This window comes from Bos indicus x Bos taurus, chromosome 9 (assembly GCF_003369695.1).
Source record: "Bos indicus x Bos taurus breed Angus x Brahman F1 hybrid chromosome 9, Bos_hybrid_MaternalHap_v2.0, whole genome shotgun sequence".
Taxonomy (NCBI): Eukaryota; Metazoa; Chordata; class Mammalia; order Artiodactyla; family Bovidae; genus Bos; species Bos indicus x Bos taurus.
In genome coordinates, this window is record NC_040084.1 from 64,735,431 (window position 1) to 64,753,677 (window position 18,247).

The 18,247-nt window shown below is 38.9% G+C and overlaps 1 protein-coding gene across 1 annotated transcript in view; it reads left to right on the top strand.

Annotated features, from left to right (window-relative positions):
- Positions 1-1,211: 1,211 nt before the first annotated feature.
- Positions 1,212-18,247, top strand: part of TBX18 (T-box 18) — a 28,991-nt gene continuing 11,955 nt past the window's right edge. Inside the window, exons 1-5 of the mRNA XM_027551460.1 lie at positions 1,212-1,947; positions 3,093-3,297; positions 5,513-5,614; positions 8,722-8,893; positions 14,942-15,109. Of these exons, the coding sequence (XP_027407261.1) occupies positions 1,641-1,947; positions 3,093-3,297; positions 5,513-5,614; positions 8,722-8,893; positions 14,942-15,109 (954 nt within the window). The 5' untranslated portion in view covers positions 1,212-1,640. The remainder of the gene's footprint in view (positions 1,948-3,092; positions 3,298-5,512; positions 5,615-8,721; positions 8,894-14,941; positions 15,110-18,247) is intronic.

The window sequence follows — 18,247 nt, forward strand, 5'->3', positions numbered from 1 at the left end:
AAAACTGAGAAGCGACTGCTTGAATAGCTGTACTGGAAACTACGAGAGAAGTAAGAGATAATGGGGCAGCGGATAGCGTGGAGGTTAAACAGTGCGAGAGAAAGAGAGAGAAAAACAACACAACCCTTTGTCCTGTATTTTACATCAAAAATTTAAGAGTAATATGCATCATGAATTTTATTCTACAAGAGACTCGCTCTACTTACACCACCTCCATTATTTTTGTTCAGTTCAGGTCAGTTAATCCAGGGCAAAAATCGAGTAGAAAGTACAAAACAAACTGTGCAGATACGCTTAGTGTTATTCAATTAAAAAGCATTTTAAAATTTGTTTTAAAGAAACATGTTGATTCTAATAAAAGCCTGAGAAAAGAAGTAGCAAATTGTAAAAAACAGGGAAAATATGAAGCTACGTTAAGTCACAGAGACACTTTTAAAACTGCAATGGAAATCTTATTGCATCTTAAAACATATTTCACTTTGCAAACTGTTTAGGCGTCTTAAAGCTACGTCCTATCGTTAAAAAATTAAAATCCTAGGTTTAAATTAACTATCACGGTATGAAAGAAATGGGAGGCTCCGGAAACAGCGTGCTTTTTCTGACTAGTTCATAGAAAGAACTGAACTAAAATAGGATAGAATTTTGCTTTCCTAAATATAAAGGATTTAAACATACCTTGAATTCTCCCGCCCTCCCCAAGAAAAATTCACAGAGTAAAAGAAATAAATACGTCTATGCCACTCCCGGTGCAGAATGGGTGTTAGTAAAGGCAGGAATGTGTAGAGCAGAAAAGATGGGCCTGGCGGCTGTGAATTCTCTCCATTCAAAATGTTCTTAGTTGTGGCAATATTAAGCGATACGGGAAAGGGACTGGAACTTTAGGTTTACTGAAAGATTCTTGGTATTCTAATGTGGTGATCACTTCGGTTCAAAGCCAGGAACCTCAGCCTTTCCAGGTCCCGGTGGGGAAAGCTGGAGACTCCTGGGCTGGACTGGGCTGTGGGAGGCAAGGAGACTGACCCAGTTCAGCGCCCGGGTTGGCGCTTCCAAGCCAGATGGCGGCGCTTTCCACTCTAGGTTTTTTTGCAACCTTGTAAGGAAGTGGGCGCGGGCTGAGCGGAGTCGGCGCCTTCTGATTGGCTGGACGTCTCAGTGATTGACAGGACCCCGGACTCCGCCCCCGCCCCTTTATTGACACTAATGAGCAAGTTCTTCCCACCGCTCTCCTGCCTGGAAGTGCTGACAGATCAAGGCAACAAATTTCAATTACAATCCCTAATTTGTGTCCGCAGAGTGTTTTTTACCCATGTTAGTTCTCGCTGGCGCATCAGTCGAGGCAGATCTTGGAGCAGCAGGAGGAGGTGGAGGGGGTGGGAGCGAAGGAGTCCATCAGTGAGAGAGCGCGCGCGAGAGACCGAGGGAAGGAAACTTGGCGGGCGCGTCGCTGGTTCCTCGGATCCCAACACAGTCGCGAGAGAGGAAACGCCAAATTTGTCTTTGCCCGCAGCGGGGAAGGGAGCTGATCTGGGCCTGCGGGAGGCCCCGAGAGTCGTTCAGATTTTGGTGGGGGAAGGAGAACGAGTGTGTGCGTGTGCCCGCGCGCGTGTATATGAGCGAGGGGAGGGCGCCGGGCGGCGGGGATGGCCGAGAAACGGAGGGGCTCGCCGTGCAGCATGCTAAGCCTTAAGGCGCACGCCTTTTCGGTGGAGGCACTGATCGGCGCCGAGAAGCAGCAACAGCTTCAGAAGAAGAGGCGAAAGCTGGGCGCGGAGGAGGCGGCCGGGGCCTTAGATGACGGAGGCTGCAGCCGCGGCGGCGGCGCCGGCGAAAAGGGCTCCTCCGAGGGAGATGAAGGCTCTGCGCTCCAGCCGCCGGCTGGGGCGGCTTCCGGGCCCACCCGGAGTTGCGCAGACCTGGAGCGGAGCTGCGGCTCCCGCGGAACCGCGGGTGAGTCGGCCCCTCCCGCCTAAACTTCTTCCCTGCACGTCCCCTCCCGGTCCCGCGGGCCCGTACCGCCGCGGAGAACCTGAACTTATGCGAGTTGTGGGCGTGCGAGCGCGCGGTGTCCCTACGCACCCAGGGCAACTCAGCCACAGGAACACTAGCGGTGGGTGTCAGGGCTCAAAGCTCCCGCTGCCCTGGCCGCTCCTCCGCGCAACTCGGGTCACCGTCCAGACGGTTAAAATGCCGCTTCCAGTCTGGCTTCTCAGGCGGCCGCCGCCCACTAGGCGAAGCTCACCCGTAGCAGCTGCAATTTGTGGCGCTCAGCGGTGCAGATCTGTGCTTTCCGCATCTGCCTCCCTTGGGCTTCTAGCCCCTGGGTGCTCTTTTTATTTCCTAACTTTTCAAAGCTAGAGAGTAGGGTGAGCGACGGCGTACCCCCCCGAAACCGAAACAAATGCCTAAACCATTTGGGCAAACCAGGAAGAGGGCGGTGTATTTGCAAACGTGGTTTCCCAAGGGCTAGCTGAGCGGTTCCCTTGCCTCCCCCCAACCCTTGGTTCCCGCTACCAAGGCCGACGGCGATCTTGGGCTTGTTTTTCGCGCTCTTCTATTCCCTGTGCTGCTTTGCTAGGACGCTCTGGACGGCCGGGGAGTTTGGCGAGAGCGGTGTCTGGAGAGATTTCTAGAGGATACCTCCGGCCGGGCCCTAAGCAAAGACGCCGATTGGGAAGCGAGGCCCAAGCATATGAGACCTGGAACCCGAGCGCCAGGCGCTTTTGCTCTGTGCTCTCCATGGCTCGGGTGTATCCGGCACGGATCCCAGACTCCGGCTGCGGCACAAAACTTATTTTGGGGCCTTGACCGGGCGGAAGCAGAGAGGGTGGGGTGGACTTGGGCCGCACGCCTCTTCAGGACTTGAGACTTGGGGGCCAAGAGGGCCCTACTTGAGCGTCGAGTGCCCGTCCCTTCGGCGGGCGGAGCAGGTATTTACCCACCCGTGGGCCTGTTACAAGGGCCGGATGGCAGGAAAACTTCCGTTTCTCCCGCTGCCCTTTTGTCTCCCCAGCCGCCCGCGGGGGATTTATCTCTCCACTAGGCTTCCTATCTCCAGCCCTCACCGGTACCCCTCTCTACCCTTTGCTGCCCAGGCGGCTGTGAGGATGGCTTCCTGCAGGGCGCTTCCCCGCTGGCATCCCCAGGAGGCTCCCCGAAGGGGTCTCCGGCGCCCACCCTTGCCCGGCCCGGGACCCCGCTGCCCTCGCCGCAGGCCCCGCGGGTGGATCTGCAAGGAGCTGAGCTCTGGAAGCGCTTTCACGAGATCGGCACGGAGATGATCATCACCAAGGCGGGCAGGTAAAGGGCAAGCTGGCGCGAACGGCCCGGGCCCTGGCCTCACTCCACGCCTTGGTGGGTGAGGGAAAAGGATCTGCAGCACGATGGGGTCTCTGGTTAGCAGTTTGTACAGATAAGACTAGGCCCTCGGTAGTGGTTCACTTTTGAGACCGACTTTGCCTACCTAACCTGGAGTGCAGTCGGCGCGGGGAGTCCTCTCGTTGGATGCTGCGGAGAAATCACTGTGGCCGCCGAGGCGGTGACGGTGACTACTGATATTCCGTGGGCAGGGGTGTTAAAGATTCGTGATCCGATTTAGCATCTGTTCATGTATTTAGTTAGACTTTCGTTATGTTTCTGAAACTGTGGAACAGATTATCCACCACCACACTACCCCTTTTTTAAAAAACGCAGTTTACTCTTTAGCCAAACTGTCGTTTGCTTTTATAGATTCGAAACTTCCAATTGCTTCTTTATCCACAGATTCGCTGGCAGTATGAGTATGTGCTGTGTTATGCTCTCTTGATATTAGATTAGGATGAAAATTACTAGAATCATCTGTAAACCATGTTTAATCCCTGCAAAAACAATTGCTCTGATTTTTAAAAACCATTCTTTTTATAGATTCACAGTTACTATAGTTTTTTCCCCTTAGTGAAATCCAACAAATTAGCCTAAATTTGCTGAGGAATACCAAAACAAAATTTGTAAGTTTTATCTATTTTTTGAAAGTGTGAAATTTCCACATCCATCAGTTAGTAAAATAAATGGATTTGTTGCACAGATCATGTTAATTCGAAGGCGCACAGCAATATTTCCGTTTTTAAGTTTTCAGTTCATTTAGTGCAGTGAAATCTATGACTACTATCTTCTTCAAAAGAAACTTTTAACACACACACAACTCTTTCAGGGAGTACACATGGCAAAAACCTGGATAGTATAAAAGTATCCAAACTAGTTAGAAATTACAAAAACATATTTTATTGAATCCATATGCTACCTTCTACATTTTCACAGAGCTTTTATTAATGATCCAAATTCAGTCTTCAACAACACAAAGCAACAGTTGTCTTATAAAGGTTGTAGTTAAACACCTTTACTCTTTATCTTACAGGTGCACTGAGAAAAACACTTAAACAGCCAGTGTATTAAACTGTTCTCATGCCTAGTTAGGAATAATGGACTTTCTTTTCTCTGGAAGTGGTCTTTAATGGCATTATTGTTATGAAAACATTTTTGGTAAATAACAGTACTAAAATTTGTGTTATAAGGTTAAATTAGCAAAAATTAGATTACCTGGAAGGGTCCTAGACATAAATCAGTAGATGAAAGTTTTTTGTTTTTTTCTTGAAGAGGGAACTGCTCATACACACACACACACACACATATATATATACACAATAATTTGCTGTTGTATTCCTTGCTACTGTGCTTTTTAAAAAGATAGATGCATTTACTTTAGTATCTCCTTTGATAAGCATCTCTGGGAAGCTAAAAGAAATGTGGGTTTCATTTGTTTTAATTAGCAAAGTTGTGAGTAAGTGTGGTTAAAGTATTTTCAGGGCATGGTGGGGGAAGGAATGATTTGGTAAATATACATTGTGTTTAGTTTCTGCTTTCAATAAAGAAGTTTTACTATACCTTTCAAATTTAGAGCAACTTTTGCACTTCACCTTTACCATGCGGCAGACAGGAAGTCCTGTCTCAATAAAGAACATATTGTTTGGTTATGGCATGGCACATTGGCTCCTTGTGCTTTTTTATAACCCTTTTAAAATTTCACATTATAGTATATTTTATCACTTTGAGAAAATCAAATTTTCTATTTCTACTATTTGGAACCATTTATTATTTGTTTTGTTAAAGTCAGCCTGCTTACTGATTTTTGTTTAAAAAATAAAGTGCTTTCTGTACCATTATTTCTTCAGAATATATATGTGTGTGTGTGTGTGTTTGTGTGTGTGTGTGTGTGTGTGTGTGTATTTGGCTTTTAGATATACTGACATTTCAGTAAACATAGAATGCAAATACAGGTATAACAAATTACATTTAAATGATTCAGTTTTATACATCCTGTGTTCAGATTCTTTGGATTACATTTGCCAAAGTGAATGCTATAAATTTGTCCACATGAAAAATACAGATTCAAGAGCTTTCTTTGCTTATTCATTCTTCAAGCATAATCATAACCCAAAACAAAACCCAAACCATCTTTCCTCCCCTCTCTTATACATAGGCGCATGTTTCCAGCAATGAGAGTGAAGATCTCAGGATTAGATCCTCACCAGCAGTATTATATTGCCATGGATATTGTGCCAGTGGACAACAAAAGATACAGGTACAGTGATCAGATGGGTACAGAGAATAAGAAAGCCCCAGGATTTCACAGGCTAAGTGGATTTCATCTGTACTGACTATGATATTTGTTTCCAGAAGCCTGTAGAATGATTGGATCCACAGTCCAACCCCAGTCACTTGCAGTAGTCTAGATGGTGCCTTCTCTTGCAGTAAATGTGAACATTTATTTTTTGTTTTGTTTTTAATAGATACAGAAATGTCTTTAAGTGTTGAGGAATTTTAATAAGTGGCCAGTTTAGCATTGGTAAGCTAAGTATGTCTTTTATGTTGATCACATTTTGATTAGGATTTTGAGAGGAAATATGAAGTAAAATTTGTACGTGTACATAATAGTTAAACTGTTTCAATTTCTTCCTGATTATTTTGTGACCTTTAAATAAATTCCCTTTATTTTGTTATGTACAAAATCATAACTGTTTACAGGCTTTTTTCTCTTTAATATGAGAAAATTATTGAAGATTTTTTATAATTTAGGAAAACAAAATCATAATTCATTATGATATCAAGACATCTTTAAGCTGGTAATAAATTTGTTATCTTATTGTTTTTTGTGGCTGGTAGTTAACAGAGAATTTTTTAAAATTATTATAATATTTGGGTTTTGAGAGAATATATTTATCTAGATATCAAGTAAAGCTGGATTCCAGTAAAGCTGGAAAAGATACTTTCTTCAGTACCAAGCCAAACTTTGCTTTTCCTTCTGTGAGTAAACAAATCAACAGTCTTCAATGACAATTATTTTTATTTTCCTGGGGAGTTGAAAATGCTAACATTTAAAAAAAGGAAATTCTGAGTGGCAAGTTGGAAGACCCTGCTTTAAATTTTGGTCTCTTTTGTTTCTGTCTTTTAAATAAACACCTAGAACATTTAGTAAGTTTTTAAATGAAATCAGATTTGGTTTTTATTACTTTTTAAGATTTAGGGAGTCACTTTTTGGAAACAGGTTTATGGTGTCAAAAGTATACAGATTTAATTAGTAGAGGCACATATGGAATGCTAAAAATATGGGTAGTAAAAAGGACAGTTTTATGATTTGCATTTTGTGTATAAGTTGTATCATTTATTTTAATTAAATAATTCATTAGGGAGTTTTGTTAAAATTGTCTACTCCATAATAGAAGCTAGAAGTGCCTTGAAGTTTATCTTTAAGTATACTTGGTTTAAAATCCATATTCTAATTTGGGTTTGTGCAGAGGAAAACAGTGTAATTCTAGTGAGTTTAGACATCTTTCCTTTCTCTTCTAAGTTTGTCTTCTATTTCTTCTTCCAAATCTCTCTCATATATTTTGGATGGCTTATTTTATTTAATTGATGCTTATTCGTCACATATAAAACAAGAAAAATTTCAAGTATTAGTACTAAGATGCCAGATTTTAAAAGATCAAATTCTAAAACATAAATTTGCTTTCAGTTAAATTGCTTCTCAAGAAAAATTTGTTTTGAGCATTTGTATTTAGAATGTTTCACAAAGAATATGTAACATGTAGCATTTATTCTCTTAGTGGGTATAGATTTTTGAACTGTTCAATATGCATACTTTTCAAAATTTTGACAGAGCATATTGTTCTATTTATTTTGGCAATAGCTCTGTATCCGTTGTGCTGCTTTTTCTTGCATTTCTAAGATTTATTTTCCAACTTTTTCAGCAATAGTAGAAATAAATATTTTGGCTCTTTCTCTGCTATCAAAGAATGGTATTTGGTCAAATGAAAAGTGATTGTGACTTATTAGAATGTAAAATTCATATTCACAAAAGCCCATGCACAGAGCTTATTTATTGAAATTACACTGTATCAATTAAGGGAAATTGTTTTTATTGTTATTCTTAATTTTGTGATAATGTATTTTTTCCCAAGAAAAGGAATTAGAGAATAGAAGGCATATTGAATTCAAAAGAGAATGAAATGTGTGAACATAGTTGAAACAGTGGGCCTCATCAGGGATATTATGAAAATACTTCATGCTATTTTAAAAAGAAAATTTCATACTATACTCGTAGAATTCTTTGAGACTATTCATAAATTGTTGCTTTAAATTGTATGCCATATTTTAAAACAAAAGGAAGACAAGCATCCAAATATATATTTTCATTTTCTATCCTTTTCTAAATTAATCATTGATATACTAGTTTCTAGTTTTTGAGTTAGTCTATTTTAAACTAACCATAAGTGATAGTCTGAATATAAGATTAAACATTATTATCTTATATACTACTTGAAACATTGTTATATAAGTGTGTTATTTTTATAGAGTCCGTGTAGTTGACAGACATAAACAAGTAGAATAGGATGTTTTGCCTCTTAATTAGAAAGGTAATATTATTTAGATAAATCGTAATTTTAAAAGTTTGATGTATATTTTAATTAGTGGTATAAAAATTTAAAGATTTTCTGACAATAGTAAAAAAAGAGAATTAGAAGAGATAAAAGCCTATGTTTTATGATTATACAAACTTTTAAATTAAACTGAATTTTAACAAAATTAAACTGAATTTTCAGTTTCTAGTGTAATGGAGTTAGAAAAAAATAATTCTAAATAATAGATGGGACTTTTTTCCCTATGAAAATAAATTTGCTGTACATTCTGACAATTTCCCCTTGACTTTCTACCATGTCTCTTATCAGTTTGAACATAAGCCTAAAATGGGGAGTGATAAAGAAAGTTAGACCGTTGAAGATATAACTCTCAAGTATTTTGGGGATTTCCTTAAAGCAGACCTTGACAACTTAATAGTTTCTTCATGTCAATTGCATATCCAGAAGAAAAATGGAGAACATCAGAATACAGACAGAATGTCTAACATGAATAAGTGTGATTTATCCAAATCGAAATTCTTGCATTTATGGTGGAAATAATGTGCATATTTTTCACTAAATCCTTAACATATCACCTTGAGTGGTCAGCAGGCTACCACTGCTTCAGAGAGTTTTTTAAAAGTGTTTGAATTCTTATTTTATACACATTGAATCTAAAGAGCAAATCCTTGAATTTTAGACTTAAAAGGGTGCCCGTTTTGTCTGAGGCTACAGAGTTGGAAATTCCAAGAAAGCAACAATCCACAAACAGAGCCTTGTCCTTGCCTTCTAGGTATGTTTATCACAGCTCTAAATGGATGGTGGCAGGCAATGCTGACTCCCCTGTGCCACCCCGCGTGTACATTCATCCAGACTCACCTGCCTCAGGGGAGACTTGGATGAGACAAGTGATCAGTTTCGACAAGCTGAAGCTCACCAACAACGAGCTGGACGACCAAGGCCACGTGAGTAGAGGGCCTCCCTAATTTGCCTCCGTTGGATGGCATGACCATTATCTATACTGTGTCTGCCTGAAGGAAATGAACTTTTCTAAGATCGTGACATTCCTCTCCTGGTTGACTAGAGTGTGCACAGCTGTGCAACATCAAGGTTACATTTTCATCAGAGGCTATGCCTGTGGCCAGAGTATTCTATGAAGCTTTTAATAGGTAAAACTGGATACTGCACTTGTGTCAGAAGATAATTTTAGCCAGCACATTTGTTTGAAATTTCATAAAGTGATAATTACTACACTTTGAATATGAATTCTAGAAGTTGGGTGAACAGTGATAATGATTTATGGTGTCCTGCCTATAGCCTCTTCTTTTCCCAGCTGAGGTTCATCGCTTGTCAACAATGGCCCAGGCTTATGTTATCTGTGTGTTCCATCTGCAAGCTTCCAATTGTTTTGTAATGACATCTAATGTGTCAAAATATGTTGTAATAATAATTCCTTTCATCTTAAAACTGAAATATGAAATATATGCTAAAGTCAGTAGTTTCAATAATATAGTCATTTTTAACACTTTAATGATTTTCACACAGTGTTGTTTGTAGGTGAGATATCTACCTTATTATTGATGTTTTAATAAATAAGAAACTGAATATGTGCTGATTTCCACTCAGTGCTAGCATTTCTGTTAGATTTCTGTTATTTGAGAGAGTTTTGACTGAAGCAGGATTGATGTGCCTTTTGAAGAGTGTATCATACATAAAAGGAATACCAATTCATTCATTTCTCAAAGGGGTGACATGAAGATAGCTTATTTACGGGCCAGTCTTTTAAAACAAAAAATGCAAACTGTTGTAAGATGGTAATACAGTGATGACAGGATGTGATTTGTAAGTTGCTAGACAATATCTTAAGCAATTGACCTTAACGAAGACATTCAAGTACACATTTCATTGTGGTACAGATGCAGTATCTAGATTTGTAAGACTCATCTCTCTGAAACTGCCAGTGCTTTTTGTAATTTGAAGCCTAGTACATTTCACTTCTGAATGATACAACTTCATGTCCTGAAAGTACATTACTTTCTGTTTTTTTCTTTATGTACATAGTCAGGTTGTAACAGTTCTTTTTCACTTGACTTCAGTGAAAGGACATTAGTTTCTTCTGTCTCAATGAGGGAGCTAAGTGTGAAATTTTGCCAGTGTGTCCATTGAAGAGTCTTTACTTTTTTTTAGAATAAAAAATTGAAAAATAAATGGCACTAAATGTTGATGATTTTCAAAAGCTTAAATATACTCTATTTTTTGGAGTTCTATAGTTTGAGTGTATATATATATATATTTTTGAGTACATATCTTTTGAAGAGATAATGGATCCAAAAACTATACACTGTCATAGATAAGATACAAATGACTTTAAATAATTTAAATAAATATGGTGATTTTATAATTCTAATTCTGATCAAATTACTGGCTTTATACCTAATATATCTACAGTATTAGAGGTAGTAATTTATCTATCTATATGATTTTATCTTCGTAATTTCACTAGATTCTATTTAAAACAGCATTCTCTAGAAAAACAGAACCAACAGATTATATTATACACACACACACACACACACACACATACACACGAGAGAGACATTTATTTTAGGGAACTGACTAACACAGATGTAGGGCTGGTAGGTCCAAAATTTGCAGGGTGGATTGGCAAAGACCCAGGGAAGACCTGATATTACAACTTGAGTCTGGAGGCAGTCTGGAAGCAGACTTTCCTTTTCCTCAGTGGACCTCAATTTTTTTTTCTTAAGTTTTTCAACTAATTGGATGAGACCCACCTGTATTACAGAGGATAATATGCTTTGCTCAGATGTCTACTGATTTAAATCACACAGCATTTGCTTAAAACACAAAATAATAGATTGCCAATTGAACCCCAGTTGTTTATACCTGAATAATTATAATATTTCACTATTCAGAAAAATAAAAACTCAGAAAACAAGCAATATCTATAGAAGTGTGTCATCTTCCAAAAAATTTTTTTCTTTTAAAGTTGTGGCAGGATGTAATACTTTAATAAAAAAAAAAGTAGTGTGTAGGGGGAATGGAGAGAGAAAAATATGTACCTATACATTTTGGAAGCAAGAAAATTGCCTTTGCTATTAGTAGAAATCACGTATTGCTTGATACTAGAGGAGAAGGTAGGACGGAGAGTACTCTTGTCTGTTATTTATTTAAAAACAAAAGTTTTGACGACTTTGTAAAATGTAGTAAGAGATGAAAAGCCATAGTCTCTGGCTTCAGTGATCTAACCTAGACAAAAGAGAAGACTAGCACACAGATTCAGAGAAGGCAATGGCACCCCACTCCAGTACTCTTGCCTGGAAAATCCCATGGACAGAGGAGCCTGCTAGGCTGCAACCCATGTGGTCGCTGAGGGTCGGACACGACTGAGCGACTTCACTTTCACTTTTCACTTTCATGCATTGGAGAAGGAAATGGCAACCCACTGCAGTGTTCTTGCCTGGAGAATCCCAGGGATGGGGGAGCCTGGTGGGCTGCCTTCTATGGGGTCGCACAGAGTCGGACACAACTGAAGCGATTTAGCAGCAGCAGCAGCAGCAGCAGCAGCAGCACACAGATTATGGTGCTGTCAGAGCAGCGCAGTACGGCAGCCATTTTGTTCCAGCCAAGAGAGATTGGGAAGGCTCTGCAAAGAAGGTGTCTATTAGGGTTTTTTTTTGCTCAGTTTTATCACCCTAAATAAGGTTAGATTAGAGATTAGGAAGTCATATTCTACTGTTGATGTGATTCAGGGTCTGAGAAGACAACAGTACTATTGTGAGGGGACTAACTCAGTCGCTTTCTTGATGCAGGGACCTCACAGGGACTCTCATCCCTCTGCCCTTATATGATAGGCAGCATCAGAACTAAGTAATAACGCTTCTTTTGACTCAAACCTAGTGTCTTTTTAAAAAAGTAATTTATTCTGCTTCATAAGAAATAAAGAAATTGAAAGAGAGTCAGAATTGTGAAGAATATACGAGAAGGAAATTGGAAGACTAGTAATGGCTAAATTTTAAAATATTAGTTATCCCACCAATGTCAAACCTAATGTCTTTAACATGGGGAAAATGTGTATTAACCTACACATGGGAAAGCACCCTGTTTGTATGGACAGAGATTTATGTTACTATCTGTGCTAATAGATAGCATCCAAAAGAAAAAATATCCTCCATCTAAACAGAACAGAGAATATAGAACATGCAGATCAGATTATAATTATTTGAGTTTCAGTAATGGATATTATCATTGTGGTCTTTTTGTTCATAAGGGCAGTGGTTCTCTTAGTTCTACTTTAGTTCTAATAAAAAGCAAATTATTCATGACCATTTGTCATCATAACTTTGATAGTTCGTTAAAAAACAAATAATGCTATTTTATATATAGGAACTAAGGCTTGTTTAGCATTCCCTAAAAATTTGTAGGGATATACTAAATTCCTATAGGTAATATTGAGAATAAATTATTTTTTGAATAATATTCAGATTACTGTTGGCAGTTGCCCTTTAATGTACAAACATAGGCATGCCTCAGCTATTTCTGTACCCTACTCCCAGTATATCCCACCTTAAATCATTTTGGAGATTGCATAAGGATATAAACAAATAATCGGAGAAGGCAATGGCACCCCACTCCAGCACTCTTGCCTGGAAAATCCCATGGATGGAGGAGCCTGGTAGGCTGTAGTCCATGGGGTCCCTAAGAGTCAGACACGACTGAGCGACTTCCCTTTCACTTTTCACTTTCATGCATTGGAGAAGGAAATGGCAACCCACTCCAGTGTTCTTGCCTGGAGAATCCCAAGGACGGGGGAGCCTGGTGGGCTGCTGTCTCTGGGGTCGCACAGAGTCGGACACGACTGAAGCAACTTAGTAGTAGCAGCAGCAGCTTAAACAAATAATACTATTAAAATATAGAGAGCTGTATGGAGAAATCTGCTTGAGAGAAAAAAGATTTCATAAAACAAGAATTTACTTTTCATTGACTAGTAAACAGAAACCTAAATAACTTTTTATTTCCTTCACTTCAAGTCAGTTAACTCTCATCTTTTGAAACTGACCATGCCTTTTATTTTTGTTTAATGTAAAGTGACTTTTTCCAGTTTTTCTCCAGCTCTGGAATTTATGAATCATTAGAATTAAATCTTGCCTTTTCAGACTTTTAATCTGATTACAGCCAGACATACATTTTATGTTTAACTTAGTGTATATACACACACCCCAACAGGCAGTGTTTTGCAAAACAGAACTTATCCTTACTAAATACAGCACGTTTTATTTTTTTACTTTATTTGCTAATTTTACTTATCTAAAGATTTCCAGTTGTAACCCTTTAATTGACTTTGTGAGTCATGAATAAGTTGAAATTCTGTCCTTTTATATATCTGGAAAAAAAACTTTTCCCGAGGTTGCTGAATTGTGTTGTGTCCCCCCAGATGACAATGAGGGCTATTGTCTCCTCTTGTCCTTTATTCAGACTCATGCTATCCCTCCATCAGGCATGTGTGGTGAGTATCATCATTAGATTTACTCTCTAGGCATTTCCTCCACTGATAGAAAGAAAAGTTTAGGTTAGAAAAACCTCACAACTGTTGGTTAATAATGGAAGATAAACACATTCCTTTGGGGCAGCAAACACACTCTATAAGTAGAGAGATGTTTAGGTTGACCAGTGATTCTGAATTTGGTTTATTAAACTGTGCACATCCTGAAAAGCATGAGGCAGGTAAACCAATCACTGTGGTTGTGTTTTTTTCCCTCAGACTTTTGTTTAAGCATTTCTCTAAACTTCTAACACTTCAAAGCTTGAATTCAAGTTGTATAGCTCAGGAAAGATATAGATTTGTTAATTAAACTCATTAGTGAATAACTGAACTTGGATTTCCAGCAGCACATAGAAAATCTCATTGGATGAAGCTATTTCTTTACCTACCTCCTCTACCTTGAAAGTGTAAAACAAATGAAGAAGAAAACATTCATCCACAATTCCATCATCTAGAGATGACCACTGTTCATATCTTTGTATGGGTCCTTTTACTGTCTATTTTTATGTAGTTATGGTAAGTTTAAAAACAACTTGGATCCTTTATTCTAATTTAGGGTTTAAAAAGAAGTGTTTCATTATGTCGTTAAAAATGTTCTAAAAGCGTTAGTAATGGCTGAATAATGTTGTAACCATTGTGTGGATTTTCATTTACCTAACCAATCTATTCATGTGGTTTATAGTTTTTCCACTGTTGTAAATGGTGCATTGCACATCTTTGTACATGAAACACTTTTTGGGATTTGGAATATTTCCTTAGGATAAATTCTCAGAAGTGGAATCATTGGGCAGAAGGCAGTTGAACCATATCATCAGATTCCCCGAGCTGAGTCTGAGAGCTTTTTCATCCCCGGACATCTGGGTTTTGGAAGCCTTGTTGTGATGGAAGCACGAATGCTGGGCTTTCCAGGCAAACCAGAGACTTTGTGAACCACACATAAGGCAGACCCTGGGGTATCCTTAAAATCCCTTTGCCCTTGAGTAGATATGTTGTAGTTACCAACAGAGGAAAAATGTTCTCTGAAGAAAATCTTGGTGTGCAAATACTTACTTTTAGGGGATGGGTGTGGTGGAATTAAAACAATCATTTCAGTCTCATTTTTAGTTTTATTGTTTTGGACTCTGTGTTCCATTAGGTTCATTATAAATAAAAATGCTGATGAATTTATTCTTGTGTTTTCAGAAACAGAAAATGTGATGCTACATTCATATGGTTGCACACAGGGCTTCAACCAAAATAATTACTTGCCTTTTTTTCTTTTTGTATGCACACTTTCCAAATAGCTTCCTAATTGTCTCACTCCAGTTTTCGTACACTGTATTAAATTGGGACTTTCACAGCCTTGGGTATCTTTATTTCTAACTGGGATTTGTTTTACACATTCAGTATTTAGTCAGAGGTTGAGGTTGGGTAGAAGTTGCTGACAAATTTGTCTTCTCTTTCCTTGATATAGATTATACTTCATTCTATGCACAAATACCAACCGCGAGTCCACATCATCCGTAAAGACTGTGGGGATGATCTTTCTCCTATCAAGCCTGTTCCATCTGGAGAGGGAGTGAAGGCATTTTCCTTTCCAGAAACTGTTTTCACCACTGTCACTGCCTATCAGAACCAGCAGGTATTGTTTTCAGAATTGGAATCTTTCTAGACTTTTAATTTCATGTGCAGATTAAAAGCTAGCTCTCTTTTTCACTCTATCTAAAAGTTAAGAATGGTCATGAAGTGCTTGCCATGTATGACATCCAGAATGTGTGTGTGTGTATATATATATACACATATACCCCGACCTGTCAACACAGGAGACATAACAAAAGGGGTTTGATTGCTGGGTCAGGAAAATCCCCTGGAGGAGGGTATTGCAACCCACTCCAGTATTCTTGCCTGGAGACTCCCATGGACAGAGAAGCCTGGTGGGCTACGGTCCATAGGATTGCAAAGAGTCAGACATGGCTGAAGTGACTTAGCATGCATGCATATGTAGTAATATTTATCCAAGATGCCCTTGTAAAGCTACTCTTTACAAGTGAAGATTTCTTCAGACCAGAATGTCTCTCATGACTGGCAGTGTAAGTTTACTTTCCATTTTGAGACATTGAATCCTGATGTTATAATTAAAATTAGAAAGCATGTGTACTGACTAGGAAATAGACCCGTAGAATATGAAAGTGAGTTGTATCACAGGACATGAGATTTGTCAGCTCACTTTCTTTTAAAGCTGCCATCCATGTGTTCGGGGAAGTATTTCAGAATCATTTATCCTTCTTATATGTACAAAAGTGCTATTTCTTCAATTGTAATAGAGGGTTATACATACCCTTACTGTCTGAGAGATGAGCAATTGTGGAGTAATCCTTCCATTAAATTAGAAATAATTTGAGAAGTGAAATATTTCTTTTCTCTATAAGTTAGCATTAATATATGTCATTATTTAAGGCTGTATCAAGCAGGTGGAAAATTGAGTGGAGGCAATTATTTGACCCATGCAATTTTCTGGCCAGTTTTCATAAGAAATAGCAATGTAGTGGAGCAATGTGGTCTGTGGTAGATTTTTTTTTTAATTTTCAAAGGTCAGCAGCATTATTTTAGATTTTCACTTCTCTTGACATTTATATACATCTCAGTCAACAATCTAAGGCTTTAAGGTCTCTGTTTTGTTTTCTTTTGTCTTAAATCTTCTTAGGAGATTTGAACCCTGCCCTATGAGTTCTCCCTTAGGGCTGAGAAGCTCCTCTGCTCTCATCCATGGGTGACACCACCCAAGCTGTCTTGTCCTCTCACACTCACACTGTCACACTTTTTATGTAGGCTTTTAGGAAGGAACATGAAATTAACCTTTAAAAGGGCTGGAGATAATTAAGTTTTTTTTAAGATATAGCCCCTTAGGGCTTCTCAGGTGGCCCTAGTGATAAAGAACCCACCTGCCAATACAGGAAATGTAAGAGATGTGGGTTCAATCCCTGGGTCATGAAGATTACCTGGAGGAGGGCATGGCAATCCACTCCAGTATTCTTGCCTGGAGAATCCTGTAGACAAGGAGTCCATGGCAGTCTAGAGTTCATAGAGTCACACAGAATCGGACACAACTGAAGTGACACATGCACGCTCCCTTTTAGTCTTTATTGGCTTTGTTACAATATTTCTTCTGTTTTATGTTTTGTGTTTTTGGCTGTGAGGCATGTGGGATCTTATCTCTTCAACCAGGGATGGAACCAGAAGCCCCCTCATTAGAAGGCAAAGTATTAACAACTGGACCACCAGCAAGTCCCAGGAATATATTCTTAAAATATATCAGTCATAGAAAATGATTTTTTTTTTCAGGAAAATACAATGTGTAAGGAGAAAAGAGGCATTTTGTACCTTTGGTACCTTTTAAACAACCCTGTTAATCTTTCTTCTCTGTCTGTCTCTCTCTGAATTACGCATCCAATTAACTGTGTATTAAATGTTATTTTAAACATGTATTTTCTCCAAGCCTCTGTTATACAATAAACAAGATACAGTGGGTTTTTGATACATATTGGTGACTCACACCAATTCACAAATGCTGATAATCAGTTAAGAGGGTGGAAAAGTTGGAAGAAAGGAAATTGATCATGAAAAATGCAGTTGTTCTTTTTTTTGGTTAACTTCTCAACTGTGTTTTGAAGAACTTATGGGAAATTGATAGGCTTCCATGCCTGGTGGTTACCAGCATAAGCTCTGAAACTTGGGGTTCCAGTCCAGTCCTATGGCCAAGTAACCTTATAATCATAAAAAACTTAAGCCAGTATAAAAGAAAACATAAAATTGGGATAATAACTACATCTAAGTTGCTATGAGAATTAAATGAAATAATTTGTGCAAAACTCGTATTACAGCATACATGGTATGCGCGTAATAGGTGTGATGTCAGTGTAATGATGCTGGTGATTGCAATGTATTTAAACAAGCACCATGATATAAATCTGAGCTCCTTTTTATTTTTTTTATTTAAAAATTTATTTATTTATTTTAATTGGAGGCTAATTACTTTACAACATTGTGGTGGTTTTTGCCATACCTGAATCAGCCATGGGTGTACATGTGTTCCCCATCCTGAACCCCCCTCCCACCTCCCTCCCCATCCCATCCCTCAGGGTCATCCCAGTGCACCAGCCCTGAGCACCCTGTCTCATGCATCGAACCTGGACTGGCGATCTATTTAACATATGATAATATACATGTTTCAATGCTATTCTCTCAAATCATCCCACCCTCGCCTTCTCCCACAGAGTCCAAAAGTTTGTTCTTTACATCTGTCTCTTTTGCTGTCTTGCATATAGGGTCATTGTTACCATTTTTCTAAATTCCATAATATGCATTAATATACTGTATTGGTGTTTTTCTTTCTGACTTACTTCACTCTGTATGATAGGCTCCAGTTTCATCCACCTCATTAGAACTGATTCAAATGCATTCTTTGTAATAGCTGTAAACTCTTTTTTAAAATACTATTTTTTGCTTTGTCTTTCCATTTACTTATAGCTCAGAAATATTTTTTTAAACTTCTTCCCCTGTACTTTATTTTTTTTATTTTTAATTTTTTTATTGGAGTGTAATTGCTTTACAATGTTGTATTAGTTTCTGCTGTACAACAATATGAATAACTCATATGTATATGTGTATATTCCCTCTGTCTTGAACCTCCTTCCCACCCCACCCCAACATCCCACCCCTCTAGGTCATCACAGAACCCCAAGGTGAACTTCCTGTGCTATACAGCAGCTTCCCATTAGCT